We start from the raw sequence: 20,084 nt of genomic DNA on the forward strand, positions 1-20,084 counted from the left end.
ATCAGGGTAAATGGATTTTCTTTTGTATACACATTGCAATGCAAGTTTGAGTGTTTTCCTGATCTGTTAATTATGTAATAAAAAGCTATTTCAGGCTATTGCAAGTGATTTGTTTTACGCCAACAATTACAGTTATTTTGCGGCCATGTTGTTGTTGTTGTAAATCTTCACCGCCTATGTAGACGAACCTCTACCAGATCTGTAGAGTTGAACAAAAGGTTATCGTTCCCACCACTAGTATCGTATTGTCCTTCAACGTCTTTGTACACTGTGGTATATACACAACTATTGTCTTTTCTTACAGTCTCCGAGCTTCTGCACTAAGCCGCTTGGGTCATTCCGTATAAATTCGGACAAAACATCCTAAATGCATTTAACGTCACACTAAATCTAGCCACAGTCCTTCAGTGCCTACAGCGCTTTGATTTGTATCCACTTCTTATTTCGCCAAGCGGTGTCGATTGTATTCTTCGTCTCTAATGTGACAAGATCATTTTGTATTTAGTTCATAATGGGGTCCGAGAAATCATGTCGCCAATAATTTTGGTTCTTTTGCTCTTTATTTAGCAAATACCATCTTAGTATTAATTTCAACGCCGATGTGTGTTTTAAAAACATTAATTGTTAAACAATTCATTTCTACATGATTAAAATATAAGTCGACCGATTTTCTGTGTAGTTAAACAAATGATGCACTGTGTGACATTTTTTGTTTAACCTGGAAGTTGATAATTTATAAGGAAAAGTTATTGATAACTGCAATGCATAATTTTCCGCCCATTATACACAAGTGCTTTCCACAGATGTTTACGGTTTTCAAACTCTATGTTATAACCACAGTGAATGAAGATCCGTTTCCTGGCATATACTGACACTTTGTTTCAAATACACGACCAGTTCTAACACAATGATAGTTTCTAGATTACTTTCTGTTACGGATCAATGATAAGTTTGGATTGTTTCTCTCTGAGCAGGGCTAGGGGATGGAGGACACATTGAAAACATAGTTGAAATCTTCATCATGGCAAGATTGAATCAAGTTTGTTCGTTCATAATTGTTTTATTGGTTAATAAAGGTATACTTCTGTGTTGTTATTTTTTTTTCAATGTAACACATATTGTTCTGTTTTTCAAAATAATTATTTATCTTCTAGTTAGTTTCTACTGTTGCTTTGGTTTGAATAAATAAATTAACGAAATGAACAACATAATGTTTGTTCTTAAACACCATGTACGTAAAAAAACATATGCTTTAACGACTATATAAGTACATTGTACGTATTTGAATGTTGCTCGTCAAATTTGCCATTGAATGTTTCAGTTTCTATTAAAGTAATTCAAGGAGGCGAATTGGGCCATTTGTCTCTGATTACACCAGCATTTGTCGGCAGAGACGTTATACTGCAGTTAAAACTCAATGATGAAGAATCAAATATAGACATTAAAGACTTGAACTTATGCGTTCAGTTAGAAAATGAGACTATTGCTTGTAAATCCAAAGAGGATTATCGTATTCTTTTTGCAAGACAATTGTGTGCGATCATTGTGGAACTACCTACGGCAAAACCGATATGGAAACCGGTGAAAGTGAGTTTGAAGGCATATACTAAAGAGACAAACATGGTTGCTCTGGATTTGCAAGGTTAATAGTAATCTCAATATATATTTGTTGCTCACATATCTATTTATTACATGTCAAAAATTATTCGCTTGCTGTTGAATTACGCGTGCCGACAGTGTAAAAATATAGTAGGTGTTTAATTGAGTCGCGTTCTGAGAAAACTGCGCATAATTCATGTGCGTAAAGTGTCGTCCCAGATTAGCCTGTGCAGTCCGCACAGGCTAATCAGTGACGACATTTTCCGCCTAAATTTGATTTTTGCTAAGAAGAGACTTCATTTAAACGAAAAATGTCAAACGAGCGGAGAGTGTCGTCCCTGATAAGCCTGTGCAAACTGCACAGGCTAATCAGGGATGACACTCCACGCACATGAATTTAACCTCTTTTTCACAGAGCACGGCTCAATTGATGGTTCTAAATGCTTTATGATGTCTTTACAACCCTTGATGTGTTCACTAATGGCTTCTTAATGTATGTTTAGAGCATTTATAGTTTAAGAGCGTCATTAAAGTTTCACGGGCTTTAATGTTGAAGTTGCGATAAGTTGGAATGGACTTTTGTTACTTGCAATGTATACTTGTTATTATCTCCATAATTGTAAGACGTGCATCATTATTTGTTCGAGAATTAACATGCTAATCAGTACTTTTTTCATTGTTTTAGTTTTGTTTAAAAAATTAAAATTATTAAGATTTAAAGCATATGGCAATTTTCTGGATTATTCAGAATTCCAGAGTGGATGCGGTTATTTGTACATATCGTCTATATCCACTAACGCTGCCGAAATTACATACTATCCTACTCAAGATGTGCTGGATAACCCCGGTGTCTTTTACCGTGGTTGGAGAAATGCAGAAGGCGAACTGATGCAGCTCCAAGACAACGTATATGAAGAAAGGAAAGAGTCCCTGAATACAAAATATATTCTTACTTTGTATAACTACACTGCGTCAGATGCCTACTTCCTGGAGTGTTTTCAAAACATAACGACAGCTAGAACAAATATGGTATACATGTCTGAAGGTAGGCATGACTTTATATATAATATTATATATTAAACAGAAAGAGAGCTTCAAAATGTCCAGTAAATTGATGTTGCCCTTCAATCGCATAGCCCTTGTCACTTCATATTGCATTAGTCTTCGTTGTTACTATATATACCAATAGGCCAATCATTTTGGCTTAATTGTCGTTGGTTCTTCAGTAAGTTACTTAATAAACTCAATCTGTATTATATGTCGTCGAACATGCTGGATATAGTAATCATCTAAGGATAAACAACGTGATCACAAATTAGAAAGGCTGTTTGCCAAAACAAAACGAAACAACAAGCAAGTAATACATGAATATACGATACGTACAAATGATATAGTTACAAAATAAAAAGTGTACTGTATTTCGAAACATTTACTGACTTGAATGAAATCGCATGTCTGATATCACTTGGACAACAGAAATCTTTCAAAACATAAAACGAACTCTATTTTGAATAAAATTTAAATAAAGGTGTATTTCAAGGTCTAGGGTAAGCCTCAATCTTCCGCAAAGGCCACTTATATAGTGTGATTAAAACTAGGCAAACTGAAGGCTAACGCACATTTTAACCAGTTTAAGCCCCAATCCTTTCACATGACAGTTTCATTGCGATCATCAAAGTTTTAATCATTGTGTGTGTGTACGTGTTAAGCATTGTGTTGCTCGTTTTGTCCTGTTTGTATAGACAATCGGTCTGTGTGTGTGGGCGTGTTTAGCATTGTCTTGTATGAATTGTCATGTAGTTTATAGGCAATCGGTCTGTGTGTGTGGACGTGTTTAGCTTGTCTTGTATGAATTGTCATGTAGTTTATAGGCAATCGGTCTGTGTGTGTGGGCGTGTTTAGCATTGTCTTGTATGAATTGTCATGTAGTTTATAGGCAATCGGTCTGTGTGTGTGGACGTGTTTAGCTTGTCTTGTATGAATTGTCATGTAGTTTATAGGCAATCGGTATGTGTGTATACGGTTTTAGCATTGTCTTGTATGTATTTTTCTGTATTGTATAGAGAACTGGTATGTGTGTTTGAACTTGTTGAGTATTATGTTTGATATGATATGATTATTTCACAAGTTCCAAAAAGTCAAAAGAACCATGAGGACAACATATTTACTAGCAATAAATGGCAAGACAGCGCACACAAAGTATATGATAATAAACATATAGGTGGATAAAAGAAAAAAAGAGAAAACAAAAACAAAAATTATGTTGTGTTGTATGTATTGCCCTGTATTGTATAGACAATATGTATGTGTGTGTTCATGTGTTTAGCATGGTGTTGTATACACTGTCCTGTATTGTATAGACAATATGTATGTGTGTGTGTGTGTTCATGTGTTTAGCATGGTGTTGTATACACTGTCCTGTATTGTATAGACAATATGTATGTGTGTGTGTGTTCATGTGTTTAGCATGGTGTTGTATACACTGTCCTGTATTGTATAGACAATATGTATGTGTGTGTGTGTGTGTGTTCATGTGTTTAGCATGGTGTTGTATACACTGTCCTGTATTGTATAGACAATATGTATGTGTGTGTGTGTGTGTGTTCATGTGTTTAGCATGGTGTTGTATACACTGTCCTGTATTTTAGGCAATTGGTAACTTGTCTTGAATAAAAGTCTAGCGGTTGTATACAAATATTTCTAGCGGTTGTAAACAAACAATTATAGCGGTTGTAAACAAACATTTCAAGCGGTTGTATTCAAACATTTCTAGCGGTTGTGAAAAAAACATTTCCAGCGGTTTTGAAAAAAAAATTAAGCGGCTGTGAAAAACATTTATATTTTAATAAAGGTTCTGAATATTCGCATATTTAAAATATTGTATTTAACAATTAACCAACAATGTTTCAATGTTTCATTGACCTTGGGCCGCGAGATCTAAGGCTGGAGCGCGAAACAAAGCCACACCTCATTAACATTTCTGCGAACATTTCTTTTACGAATCCTTAAATGCATGGCAAAGTTATATTTCATACAATAATTCGAATATGTAGTCGGGTATGAAATACGTACATATGTACATACCAACGTACCGACGGACAGTTGATGATAAGGGCAATCTGACAAACGTTAAATCAGTTTAAATTAATCAAAACTATGTGCACAAACACAATTTGCAGTTATAATGCATACGTCAACAACAATCAAACTTGTCAATCGTGTGAGTACTTGAATGCGCTATTGTTTAACTAACGCAACAGTATTTAACACGCTGTTAACTAGTACAACAACATCCCCGGTACGCTACGATATGTATGTGGCTTCCATAACATGATGACACTTGGTGAAGTGTTATAAAGGGACAATCATTTCTGCTCTTAAGTAATTAAAATCGAATCAATTTTATTAATCGTCTACAAAACAAATATCATCGCTCACAGATGTCGCATATAATCCGCTTGCTAAGCTCACTGATAAATATTTTTTTACTTATTCGAGGTCTTTACAGTAAAATAGTAGATGTTTCAAGACATGTGGTATACCACTACTAGACCCTGTTGGCATGTGTGAACAGTCTTAAATCCGAAAGTAGTTAAACATGGCTTGTATGTTTAGTAATTTTTCATAATTGAGACATAAGGCAGATGGACCACATTCACGTAGGTGTGCGCTCGCTGAGTGCCAACATTAAATAATATTCTTGCTACAATATATCCGTATTCTCATTCCTATGGTATCGGCCCTCTCATAGTATCGTGACTTCAGCGAAAAATCCTCAAGAAGTGCTGAAAAATTAATATATCTTCAATTTTAGAAGTTTGAATTTATTTGATGGTTATCCATGACTATTATGACGATCATTCTCATGGTTTCCGGTGTATATTGGAAAGTTGGTCATGTTAATACCTGGGTGATGCTATTTTTAAATTACGAAACAAACAATTATGTTAGTTTGTTTATGGATTAATAGTTGCTTAATCAAATGTTTTATATTCCGTTTATTGTTTAAGAAAACGTAAAAAATGCTTTAAGAACAACATGTGCAAGAGTTTCGTTTTTCCTTTTTTTAATGTTTTTAGAACAAGGACATGCGCATAGTAACAGACCTTAGCATCCAATCAGAAGGGCCGATATTATGAGAATGATTGTACATGATACAGATTGCTACAGGGAGCTAAGTTTAGCCAGTATTTGTTTTCAAAACAATACTTATTTTAATGCAGTTTTCGGTGTATTGTTTAATAATACACATTTCATTACAGATTTACAAAAACATGTATGTTTTTGCATATGATCATTTCCAAAATTCATATGTATTCATTAAGAGGGCCGATACTACGGATAGACATGCTACTTGCCAAAATGATGAAAATAATATTTATTGTTAATGATTTAATAAGCTCGCTTGCAACTTGGTCCTGTGTGTACGGTGGATGGTTGCAAAGACTGCGTGTGTGTGTATCCTGGTCATCAAATAACCTGCGCAGCGACTGTCCCAGATGTGCGAATCAAGATTGACAAAAATGACGTCAGCTTGTATGAAATCGGGTCAAATGGAAGTATACATACATTTGAAACAGAAAATATTACGATTTCTTCATACTACCACATGAAAACAGTTGAATGTTGGACTAACACAAGCAATATACATGGCGGTATGTCGACGAGAACACATATTTTTGTAATAGGTAAGTAAATGCCATCGCATAGCTTGATTGACCGTGGGAGATTAGGCTGGCCAACTTTCCTTGTCATAAATACTCAATAAGACACCTCGTTGGTTTCCGTGTCCAATTCTGTGGGGAAATTCAACTACTTAAACGAAGCGTTTTCAAAACAGTTACAGTGCAGGCGCTGTTCGGTTTGTCATATTTACCATTATCAATTCGCTTTTGTCATATTTACCGTTATCAATTCGCTTTTGTCATATTTACCGTTAACTGCTAAAATGATCGTCGCATCTTAGACTGATTCCAAGAGTATTTAAATGCGGCTTCTAATTGTTTGGTCATTATTTTAGTAAGCTCACCAATATGTATGATAACGAAATTTCGCCAGCCAGTTCACCCACGGTATATACTGTAGTGACAACGGAATATATACCGTGTTTTACGGCGATAGCTTACGATTTGCTTGGACATTTATTTTATGTCACCTGAATGGTCATAAGTTACATGTGTTCGATATAGATACATCATGTCGTTAATAAAAATTTAAATTATACTCACATACCATTTGTAAATGTACCGTTATTTAAAAATCATATCTTGTAGCACATAAGTTCTTACAAAACCTGCACAATAATATTCGTTAATGTGTTTAATTCGTCCTCTTTTAAATATTGAAGGCAACATTACGCTCGGTCCGCTTTGCGACGTGGATGGATGTACAGGCTGCGTTTGCGTATATCCTGGGGACACAATTATCTGCACAGCATTTACCCCCAATGTCAAACTAAGCATTACAGATGTTGATGTTTATATATATACGAGACAAAATGCATCACATGACAATATGTACACATACGAATCCGACAATGTTTCGATTGATTCATCATTCCATTTGAAGACCGTAAAATGTTGGGTTGAAATGAAGGGTGAATATGATGTCGTAGAAACCAGCGCAAAACTATATGTGATCTGTAAGTTGAAAAACTCAGGTTTCCACAGATTTGGGCGCATGTAATAATTGAAAAATTGTGTTCCAGTGTAAGAAATCGTTTTTATTCAAAAGTTACTATCAGAAAGTTTATTAATAACTAATTCATCTATAAAATGCAACATTAAATAAATTAATTACTGGTCGGTACATTAGATATTGTCGAAATTAAATTTTCAATATTTAGCATCCATATTTGGAACACACGTTTGCGTATTAAGCACTTATTCTACAATTACTGGAACAAAATCTTACTAGTTTGTTTGTTCTTAAGCTCGTCCCAAGTTGGGCCCACTATGTAGCGTAGGTAACTGCACAGACTGTTTGTGTATCTACCCGAGTGACTCTATTACCTGCGCAGCCTCCACTACAAATGTAAATGTAAGGATTGACGGTTCTGACGTCACCCTTTTGCCGATGACGTCTAACGGAACCACATATTCGTTCGAATCTGTGAATTTCACAATAGGATGGTTGCATCACATGACTTTAGTTGAGTGCTGGTCCAATTTGAATGGTACCCTCGGAGAGATATATTCTCGTACAAAGATGTTTGTACTTGGTGAGTTTTCAGTTATAACACTTATGAATTAACTCAGTTGTATGTTTTGATAAAACTGATTTAAACTGTTATGCTATATTTGCAGTTCAGTACTATATGGGTTACTTGTAGACCTGTGTTCGTTGCCCTCGGATTTTTTGTATTGGCCCAATGAAGGACTAAAATAGCAGACGAATATATAGTTAATAAAGATATCAATATGTTTATTTCGACGTTCATAATCATGCATGCAAGAGAAAAATATCTTTAAATTAAGGAATCAATATACAAGAAGTAATAAAAAATATAATGTCAATTTTGAATTTCAATATAATATCATAATAACTAATACGCTAGACGAAGTATTAAAAGCAATGGTTGGTTATAGAAATGAAGAAAAATATTTTTTCATATATTGTTATAACATGGACATAGCTGAATAATTTGTGACAGACCCTCAGTATAAGTGCTTCTAGAGTTCACTACAAAAAAATATATACTTTAAAACACGTTTGTAAGTCATTTTTAATTAATTGTAGCACGTCCCAAACTCGGTCCGACGTGCACAGTGGACGGCTACAAGGATTCCGTCTGCGTGTTCCTTGATGAGGCGATTATCTGTACCTCGAATGTCCCAAACTTGCATATCACGATCAATAACGTTACATCAAGCGTTTACCTGTCGGCATCCAACGGAACGTTCTACACGTACTCGACGAACAAAACTGAGCCCGATTCGTCGCCTACTACGAAGATAGCTGAATGCTGGGCTGAACAGACTGCAGGGAATGATATGCTGTACACAAGTGCCAATCTGTTTTTAATCGGTAATGTATTTAAATTATGTGTGCAAATTATTATCCAATATGTCTCAAATAAATGAAATATGTTTTTAGATCAATACGAAAATCGTTTTGACGATTACATCCGAAATGACTTTCACAAAAAGTGTGGACGTGTTTTATTATTTCAAGCAACAAATCTAGAAAATAAGAAACTGTATGGCTGTCGATGTTCGCATCGTTAAATACTACTGTTAACTATAAATGTCATCGCACTCACACAATGATGTATAAATAATGTGTAGATTACATAATCTATATGTGATTCTGTTCCATAATATGTAATTCTATTCAAGAAGGTGCATTTTGCTATGTAAATTTTGAAACATACGCATTTGTAAAAAATATACTAGTAATTCATAAAAGAACTTCTTTAATATAGCAAACAATCATATTCTTGAAACTGTATCAGGGGAGATATTATTGTTTTTATCCACGTCTTGTATAACAGAACACATACTATACACATAAAATGAATAAAACTGAGATCATCGCCATGGAACGGTCAATGCAACGCATTTTGAGTTAAAACAGCCGTTTTAATGTTTTCTATGTTGTAACGGTTGCTAATATGAAAATTTGTCTTTGGTTGTTTATTATGTCTAAGTCGCATGTGTCGCATTTAAATATAGCGCGTCCCAGACTTGGCCCACTGTGCAGCGCGGATGTCTGCCCTGGATGTGTGTGCGTCTTTCAAAATATCCCCATCACATGTACCTCAGCTTATCCAGACGTACGTGTACGCATTGACAATGTTGACGTCGTTATTAACAAAAAGTCGAGCACGTCAGATGGGGACGACTTTATATACGAGACTTATGATGTTGCATTTGACTTGTCCAGCCACTCGAAAATTGTGGAATGTACAATTAAAACCAATTATACAAACGATGTATCTACACGTGGCGAATTGTACATTATTGGTAAGTGTATTTATTATTGCAAACCGCACTTCTTATTTCTCAAACGCGGCTCAATGCATTATCTTGAAATTTCATACACGTCTATGGTGTTATTCGAGATCATTTTCTACATAGTTGTGTTGGAAATATTCATCCATCATGACGATCTAACACTTCTGGTCCACGTGCAGGTATGATTTACTCGTGCTGCACGTGAACATGGTAGTATGCAAATATAAATGATTTTCTGAGGCATTTTATTCTTTTCCATGGACATTCTGATGGAAAAAAGCGCATAATTTTAAATGTTTTATATAAAATCACGGGTCTGCAATACGACGATTGCAAACCCTTGATAGTTTAAAAAGCCATGCATGTGACACCAGCTCGCCCCGCACGTGCAACTGATGTATTATAAAAATATCACACGATACAAAACACACATTTGATCTACCGTCGCAATCACCCAATCAAACTAGTAGTAGTACACAATAATGCGAAGAGTTGCAAACGGTGTAGAGGCCCGACCTGCAACCCGTGTACGCCATGAGAACTTAAACGGCCCCGAATTCAGCTATGAATACAATTGTCAACCCGTCATCAATGAATGAGTGGATACACACGACGCTGAGATATCAAATATGAATCCTTATATAATGCAAATTCTATTGTAATTCGCTGTTTAATAATTTACAATAAAAAAAATACCTGTACACTTGTGTCATTTTTTTATTGTTTGCTTAAGAGTGATATTGCTTGTTGAATGATTATTGTATCAAATTGTGGGTCAATTCTGATTAAATGATCAGAGGATATTACAGAATAATTTACATGATCGTATTGGAAAGTTGAATAAATCTCTTTATTTGTAATTGAGTAATTATGAAAATTAAAAGTGTTGCGTTAGAAAGTGCGATTGAGTGTACATGTCTGTGAATTTTGCATGCATATGAAATTTAAACAAGTAAAGACAGAGATCAAAATTGGTCTTATTGCTATATTCTATCTTGATTGGCTTCATTAGCACTACAATATTAATGTATTGCTAAATCATTGAACACCAAAATCTAGAAAAACAATCCATTGTATGAACATCAAAAGACGTTGTACTTTAATGTTTCAGAGCGCCCTGTCCTTGGTCCAGTGTGCCGAGGGGACGGGTGCACTGACTGTGTGTGTGTCTACCCCGGAGAACAAATTACATGCACATCAAATATCCCAGATGTTCGAATCAAGATGAATGGCATTAACTTACGACTCCAAGAAATTAGGTCCAACGGAACTATCTTTACCTATGAAACGAGTAATATTACTTATAGCTCCTCACACCACATGGAAACTGTAACATGTTTTGTTACGTTGAATAACACTCAATACGAGATGAATACTACCGTAAAGCTACACGTAATCGGTGAGTTGCTCAGTTAACGATAAAACATTGTGGATTATTTGTCAATGTAATTCGTGCGTTCATGGAAATATGTTGTTAAACAGATGAAACAAAGTATTACATAAGTCCAAATTTAATGTCTTTGGATTATTCTCAAAAGAAACATAGAACTTGTATTTGCAGGCCGGAAATGATGTTTGTTGATTCGACTAAACGCTTCATTGCCCGTACGCCGTGTATGATATTAGAAAGACTAAACGTAAATTAATAACTCCAAGTTGTCTGTGGGAGTCCGTGTGTCGTATCTGATCAAAGACATCATAATAAAATAGAATGTTCAAAAACCTGTAATCAACCTATGAGTAAGTGAATGATTTTATAATGTGAAAATGTAATAAATAGACGGCTTCCCGTTGGTCCAGAACATAGTCGGCAACACAAAACATAAAATTACAACGTTTATGCACTTTGGGTCGTATCCACTGGGCTAACTTTGGCGTTTGTACAGTTCCTAGATACTACGAAAAATGCTTGCGCAATCACAGCAGGGACGCATAAAACCTTACATAAATGTCGTCATAAGCAAACAACACAGTTAAGCACGCATTGTATTGGTTCAATTAAACGAAGCGTCAGTTAAAAAACTACCGATATATTCTATGTCATAAAATAAAAGCATAATTAGCTAGTAAACCATATGACATGATATGGTATTCAAAGACAGAGTAGCATGTTGATCTCGACCTCGCCTTTGTCAATATGACTTTCTACACGCAAATATTAGGTCATATTCAATGGTCCCCTGATTTATATTTCTATAATATATATTATATAAATATAACCAAGCTATCATTATAAAACATAGCTATAATCACTTAGGCAAATTAAAGTAAAATAAATGTTATTAAGGTGCAAACGTGTTGTTATTACTATATAATTCCATTACAAAACATAAGTTATTTATCAAAGATGAAAGGAATAAGTTAGTCTTACGTCTGTTTTTTTTCCAGCTCGGCCAATCGCTAAATGGACTGGACAGTTTTCACAAGAAAAAGTGTTTATTGCTGTTGGAGTCTTCGTAGCTGTGTGCGTCTTTGGTGCTGTAGGGGTGTCGATGATCAGAAGTAAGTTAGTTATACTGCTTGTTTTCCTTCATGCGTGACCTATTGCGATCTTCATATCTGTCCTTGGTCCCGTATTGCGAACAAAAAAGGCATGCTTTTGTTCTGTGTGTTATCTTTTAACACACGTTTTGATGAAACATACATTCTTAGATATGTCCATTCTGTCGTGGCTGTGGGACGAAATAAATTAATCTGTGTTTGGAAAGGACATAACAAAGGACATGTCTATTAACCAGAACGTAACTACCTTATTATGTAAATATGCTCCTAAATGTAACAAGGACAGGTTTTGTAGCATGTGTTGCCTTGCGATCGCTCGTCCCATGTAAATAACAGTATTTCGATATCTTTGTAAATATTCATTTTAATACATTTTGTGAATCTAAAAGCGCTATCTAATATTTAAGAACGGAATGCTTAATTTCAGTCAGTTCAAAAAGCAGACCACTGAATGTGCAACACAATATGTAAGTGTATTCTTTAATCAAAATTAAAATTCATACATTGAGGTAAAACATAATAAAACGTCGTTTGCCGCGAATAGTTACTGACTTTCGTAAATTTGGTAAATGTTTAGGTAAAACAAACCATAACATTCTTAATACCCACGTATTTAATGTGAAATAAGTTTTAATTTAAATAATTTGAAAATGAAATATATTCAGATAATACGGCTCAGCTGCGTTTTGCAGAGCTCATAGATTAAACTTCGATATTTTCAATTTGTTTGTGTTTTGACAATTTAATAAAACTATCATCAATATTCATTAAAAACACTTCCTCAATCTACTTCAGGTCAACTAATTATTTGTGCATCAAGCATAATTATCGTGATCTAAAATTTACAAACAATTTTAGTTCACCAATTTTGTGCGACACGTTGACGAAACACGGTTAATTTTGTCAAAAAAATAAATCATGTAATATATTTATTTACAGCTGTTGAAATTGCTGCTATGAATTTGACAATGTGTTTCAGCGAGAGTTTGCAAGAGACTGCAGTTAAAATGGAGGAACAACCACCGTGCAGTAAGTCTGAATAAAATGCTTGACCAGTCAGTCAACCAGCCAGCCTATTATAAATCTAATGATTTATCGTGTGTCATATCAATATTTATAACACGTTCCAATATTAGTCAAATGTTTACAAGGTATTGTTTCGTTATATGAATAAGTATACATGTTATAAATAATTGTGATAAATAATTTGCATATTTATATTTGCAGACTCTATAGAAATGTGTAACGAGGAGATTGATCCGGATTATGTCACAATTTCAGATTGTGATATGAATATGAAAACCAGTCAGGTAAATATTGCTATTTATTTAAAACAATACATTAAATATGTAAAAAAAGGTTTTGTTCTAACAAAATTTCATATAAACACTGTCATCGTCTTTAACGTCGAGATGTGCTGCTTTGTTGGTTTTAAAAAGATATCAAACTTAATGTGCATGGTATATTAAAAAAATAATTGACGCAATGAAATACTTAATAATAATCTCGAGTTAGAAGCTCCCATTCTCCAAACGTCGTTGTGCAAAGAAGACATATTGCACATTATGTCTCTAAAAGTAACATAACAAAATCCACGAATATTTTGCGAAATATTTCGTAAAATAAAGTTAACCCATAAAAAATCAGTGTTCCTTATAGCAATAGCCACAATTAGCTAGTCGTAGTATGGTAACATACATTTAACGAGATACAAAATGCTCGTTTTTATTTGTTTGTTGCACAATTTATTCCATTTTAATTTCCCTCAACGATATCTATTCATACGACACTCGAAGACTAAAATGGGACATGAACATGTGTTGAATATATTTTCCCGCAAAAATAAAAAGAGCATTGTGTATCTTGTTAAATCTATCTCACCAGACCACATTTTTCGAAAAATTGAACGAAAGTTTCGTTGATTTTGAGGGTGTATGGGCTTTTTGTTGACTGTATATTTTTTATATACAAATGACATAGTTTATTTCATTTATGTTAAACAATATTTGTATTGCCATGTTCCTGTTTGTATGCAGGCAGGGGACCGTGTCTCATGTACCTATCAAGACCTGCGCAGGTCCAGAATGGCAGCACCTCCATATATGACGTTCGGGGAGATCGATGAGTCCTCGTGTTAGCGAGTTCAACTTCTACCCATATGAAAATCACTGAGAGTCAATAGTAAATGTTTAAGCTAAGGCAACCACCACCTATATAAGATTCAGAGAAATGAAAAAGTCCCCGGGTTAGCAATATCAAACCCCTTCAAAATAACCGTTTTAGAGATGAAAGCTGCCTACCTCAACTTGTTGACAACCTTGGTGATTACAAAAGCAAGCAACCCCTTCCTTCATGACATAATATGACAAAGTCGAGTCCATTGAAGAGCAATGACATGGTTATCTTATATTACAAACTGGAATTGAATGGTCCACTAGTGAGCAATGGCAACTTTTTCCTATATGACATGATTGGAGTAAAGGAGTCCACTTGTTAGCAATAGTAGGTTCCGCCTAATTGTCCTTTATAAGTCCAAAATGAGTCAACTTATTAGAGAATGAAGTCGTCGCCTAAATGACTTCTTGTGAGATGGAAGGGACTACTAGAAATGCCAACCGCCTCCAATATTGCTTTGTGCAAAACGTTTTCGCAATATCAATTATTTGATTACTGGAGACATTGAAGTCATTATCTTCAGAGCACCCCCAGTTTAAGCTGTGGCAATCTATTTGATATTTGGACACGAAATGCAAGATAGAGAAAATGTCAAGCTAAGACAGTATACTATTTAGTGTTTGGGCTTGTGTGTTCTTTGTTCCTTAAATTATTACATGTTTGTTAACAGATACCCTGACCAGCCATAATTGGCAATGTATTAACTTTCTTGCAGTACAGAATAGATTGAATCATGGCGTCTGCTATTTTGACAGTAGTTTATGGTGTAAAAAGGTTATATTTTGTATCGAGTACATTTGAGACATGATTCCGTCTAGGTTCCATCGAATAGATGCAATGTTCGATATGATTGACTTTCATATTTACATACAATGTAGTCCACAACTATATATATACATAATTTTTTGAATTTAAATTTACGTGTGTATTAGAAAACGTACATGTTAATTTCCTTTCTTTACCATAAGAGTACAAATAAACTTTAATTTATAGAAAGTATTAAATATATGTTTAGTAAATTGAACCGTGGTTAACTGTGTTCAACACGAATCAGCAAAATCCAAAAAAAAAGTTACAAAAGGGGAATCACCGGGATTATCTAATTTTGTTTGATAAACATATAGATGTCTAATTTTGTTTGATAAACATATAGATGGATGAATGTGTTGAGGAACATCTGCTTATGGAATAACAAAAATATATAACCTGCTATTTAAATGCACATTTAAATGCATTGTTCAAAACAAAATACTTTAACTTTGCATAGTTTTGTTGCAGTTTTTACTCAAACAGGGGCTATGATAGATACGGCAGCGTTCTCAAATATGATTATTATTTGTAAAGAGTATGATTCAGAAGCTAAGTCATTTATTAACACCCCACACTCTTCCTGTTCATGTTTACATTAAGGATTATTCATCTTCCATTCAGTGACCAAAGATACTTAAGAGACCCAAAGTGTTATATAATCTTCCCAAGAAATACTAGGTAGCTAATGGAATTACCCATGCCGTGCCATAACCTAACAAAGAAATATGTAAATAGTACTTTTTAGTGACCCAAAATGATACATCACCAACCCAAGAAATATGTTATACATATGCAATCAAAGAAACATATATGTAGTCTATAAGCCTACCTTAGAACTATGTCAGGTATAACCTAACTTTTGAAACTATTTATATTGGACTATTTTGTCATATGGTCATTAATGTACTATGAGTATTTAACAAGTAAAATATTGCATTAAATATATGTTATTTAGGTTATTTCAACTATGTAAATAACAGAAGATGAATTCTACGTCAAAGTTCCCAAGTTATTTGGTCGAGGTGGCAAATTTCCTAGTTAGTCAGGTCCACTTGTAGCTATATTTATGAACTTGTAAAAATAACTAACCATATATAATATTCACAATGCCACTATATTTGTATTCGAAATATTGTTAAATACTACTACTACTTCTACTACTACTACTACTACTACTACTACTACTACTACTACTACTACAACTACTACTACTACTACTACTATTACTACTACTACTACTACTACTACTACTACTACTACTGCTACTACTACTACTACTACTGCTGCTGCTGCTGCTGCTGCTGCTGCTGCTACTACTACTACTACTACTACTACTGCTACTACTACTACTACTACTACTACTACTACTACTCCTACTACTACTACTACTAATACTACTACTACTACTACTACTATTACTACTACTACTACTACTACTACTACTACTACTACTGTAAGGCCCTGGATTATTAAATAACTTGTTTATTATCTGTCATTTCATAATGTAAACAAACTGCTATTGTTTATATTATCATTTACTCAACTATTACACTATCCCATACACAAGATTATGGTTGAAGTGATTAATTGTTATATTAACTGATAGAGTAATCATTTAAATATGTTTTGTCTAATGATTATAAACAGAACTTGAATTCCAAAACTTACTGTCAATGTCCGAATTTCAAGGAGGCAAGTCCAACCGTCATCTTGCAATGATTCTATTGGTTATATTCATTTTCTAAGTGACTTAACATTGTATGATTATAATAATACGACTATAAGTTATTTTAAGATACTATTTATAGTCATTACATGTTCATATATGTTGTTATATGTGAACAATTCGCCATTCCTAAAAAGTACTTTTCAGCTGTTGAATTATTTCGGATATATTGTACCGTAATATTTCTTTTCTGCCATAACTGCATTTTTGTTTAGGTCAGAGAGAAGTATGTTTGTTTATTGTTAGATGTAGAATCTTTTGCTCATCTAAATTTGCTCCTAAAATGTTCTTTTGTTAGTTAAAATATATATTATTGTTGAATGTTTTGCCGCTAGAGAACTTTGTTTAGAATTTAGGACTCCTAAATGCATTTGATTGGTTGTCGCAATCCTTAGTCGTTTTGATTGGCTTAGCCAAATTCCTAAGACATTAGTGCGCAGAATCACGCAGAATCCTAAATCTGAGTTGCTGAGCGGCAGGTATAAATAGCGCGGATAAACAACATTTGGGATCTTTCATGATCACAAAAACTTCCGTTCATTACGGCATAAAAATCAGATCTTTATTAATTATTTAGATCTTATTGTCAGATCTTCTCCATTCTGAGAATGGTAAGCTATTTTACAAGTTAAAACTAACTTTACATCTTTGGTTACAGTATTTAGTACATTAAAATGATTCATACTATGTCTTATGAACTCTAGAGAGCTCAAGAATTTATCTGCGCTATACGAAAATACTTGTTATAAGATCTGTGTTTAAAGTCTACATTGAAGTGCCTTTTGAAACATGTCGACTTTATAATGCGATAATATTAGTAGCTTTCAGTATCTGCAAATAAAAGATGTTGAAAACATGAACCATAATTGTTTTGAAGCCATCCTGACAAGAGCGGCTAAATTATGGCTGGGTACAACTAAATGGTAGCGGTTCATTACACTACTACTACTACTACTACTACTACTACTTCTTCTACTACTGCTACTACTACTACTTCTACTACTACTACTACTTCTACTACTACTACTACTACTACTACTGCTACTACTACTACTACTACTACTACTACTACTACTACTACTACTACTACTACTACTACTACTACTACTACTACTACTACTACTACTACTACTACTACTTCTACTACTACTACTACTACTACTACTACTACTACTACTACTACTACTACTACTACTACTACTACTACCACTACTACTACTACTGCTACTACTACTACTACTACTACTACTGCTACTACTACTACTACTATTAATACTACTTCTACTACTACTACTGCTACTACTACTACTACTACTGCTACTGCTACTGCTACTACTACTACTACTACTACTACTACTACTACTACTACTACTACTACTACTACTACTACTACTACTACTACCACTACTACTACTACTACTACTACTACTACAACTACTACTTCTACTACTACTACTACTACTACTACTACTACTACTACTACTACTACTACTACTACTACTTCTACTACTACTACTACTACTACTACTACTACTACTACTACTACTACTACTACTATTACTACTACTACTACTACTACTACTACTACTACTACTATTTCTATTACTACTACTACTACTACTACTACTACTACTACTACTACTACTACTACTACTACTACTACTACTACTACTACTACTACTACTACTACTACTACTACTACGACTTCTACTTCTACTACTACTACTACTACTACTACTACTACTACTACTACTACTACTACTACTACTACTACTACTACTACTACTACTACTACTACTACTACTTCTACTACTACTACTACTACTACTACTACTTCTACTATTACTACTACTTCTACTACTACCACTACTACTACCACTACTACTACTACTGCTACTACTACTACTACTACTACTACTACTACTTCTACTACTACTACAACTACTACTACAACAACTACTACTTCTACTACTACTACTACTACTACTACTACTACTACTTCAGCTACTACTACTACTACTACTACTACTACTACTACTACTACTACTACTACTACTACTACTACTACTACTACTACTACTACTACTACTACTACTACTACTACTACTATTTCTACTTAAAAGTTACAATTGAAAATAATTTTTAATACATTTTCACTTACTCACATTTTTATTTTCAACAAGTGTGTGATCTTCAGCATTCTTCAAACCGCTTTAAACATTTAATGTTTTGCAGGGATTGATTAATAAATGTATTGTATTCATACTTGATCTCTTGGCGTAAATGAAATACATATGTTCAGTAAACTCGGAAAAGAATACATGCATTGCTAGCGTTATCATATAACAATCATCTGCTTCTTAAAGATATTCCATCACTTTGTCCACTCTGCACGTGGGATACATGCACAATCTGACTATGTGTCTTCCCGGGGGATTGCATAAATTGCACAGCTGTGACTTCAAACGTTCATATGACAATTAACAATGTCAGAATGTCAGTCAAAGCTTTCTGTTTTCCAAGCTGAATGAAATCACTTACACTGTCGAGACGGTGTACTTTTACAATTGGCGAGCCTTACCACATGAAAACAAGTTGAATGTTAGTGTACAATAAATGACACAAGTGATGACACGCATACAAGCGTCAGTCTAGAGTCAGGAAGTTAATTTAGGAAATTTTACTTACAATGAATATGTGACCAGACCAAATATATTGTGGTTAATGTCTACTTACGTCGTGTTCTTTTCATAGCGTACATGAACACCCATTTTTTTATAATAAGAATGTGATTGTTTGATGCAGCTGGTGTTTAACATATAAGCCTCGCTCTGTGAAACGGGGTTAAATGCATGTATGAAAAGTGTCGTCCTATATTAGCATGTGCAGTCCGCTAATCAGGCCAATCCGGCTTAACTGGATTTTTGCAAAGAAAAGTCTTCCTTTAAACGAAAAATACCATAAAAGCGGTAAGTGTCGTCCCTGATTAGCCTGTGCGTTCATGCTAATATGGGACGATACTTTACGCCCGGTTTTCTCAGAGCGAGGCTCATATGTTACATCATGTAAAAATACACGAAACAAACAATCGGAAAGAGAGGGAATTATGGTGTTTCCCACACAATATTCGTCAAGACTCCCAGTGCCTTTATAAATAATTTTGACAAGAGAAGTATACAAATCGAATGTTTTCCCATATGGATTGACCGAACTCTGCTAAGCAGTTGAAGTGTTGCGACGAATGAAACCAATTGCGTGAGCTTGATTGAGTAAACACTAAATAGATCGTTTTGTTTATTAAGAAGTTGCATATTAAA

At 34.3% G+C, this 20,084-nt stretch overlaps 2 protein-coding genes across 4 annotated transcripts in view; both read left to right on the forward strand.

The window, feature by feature from the left end:
• The window catches only part of LOC127867884 (insulinoma-associated protein 1a-like), a 499,447-nt gene that overhangs the window by 459,763 nt on the left and 19,600 nt on the right, over positions 1-20,084 (forward strand). The window lies entirely within an intron of this gene.
• On the forward strand, positions 903-17,565 carry LOC127867882 (uncharacterized). 2 transcript variants are annotated; one of them, XM_052409390.1, is made up of 14 exons: positions 903-1,076; positions 1,322-1,642; positions 2,348-2,644; positions 6,000-6,287; positions 6,947-7,240; positions 7,532-7,819; positions 8,338-8,625; positions 9,273-9,563; positions 10,666-10,953; positions 11,943-12,056; positions 12,484-12,523; positions 13,036-13,085; positions 13,284-13,366; positions 14,093-17,565. In XM_052409390.1, the coding sequence occupies exons 1-14, from the start codon at positions 1,022-1,024 to the stop codon at positions 14,192-14,194; spliced, it is 2,799 nt and encodes a 932-aa protein (XP_052265350.1). In that variant the 5' UTR covers positions 903-1,021; the 3' UTR covers positions 14,195-17,565. The 2 variants fall into 2 exon arrangements, with proteins under 2 accessions (XP_052265350.1, XP_052265351.1); XM_052409391.1 differs by having other exon boundaries at positions 924-1,039.

The sequence above is a fragment of the Dreissena polymorpha genome, chromosome 2 (genome assembly GCF_020536995.1).
Source record: "Dreissena polymorpha isolate Duluth1 chromosome 2, UMN_Dpol_1.0, whole genome shotgun sequence".
Taxonomy (NCBI): domain Eukaryota; kingdom Metazoa; phylum Mollusca; class Bivalvia; order Myida; family Dreissenidae; genus Dreissena; species Dreissena polymorpha.

What these genes read in the sequence shown, in the direction of transcription:
- LOC127867882 (XM_052409390.1), top strand. Translation starts at nt 1,022, where the DNA reads ATGGCAAGATTGAATCAAGTTTGTTCGTTCATAATTGTTTTATTGGTT. An exon ending in AACACATATTTTTGTAATAG is followed by an intron (nt 6,288 to 6,946) that starts GTAAGTAAATGC and finishes TAAATATTGAAG; the next exon opens with GCAACATTACGCTCGGTCCG. An exon ending in GGAGGAACAACCACCGTGCA is followed by an intron (nt 13,086 to 13,283) that starts GTAAGTCTGAAT and finishes TTATATTTGCAG; the next exon opens with ACTCTATAGAAATGTGTAAC.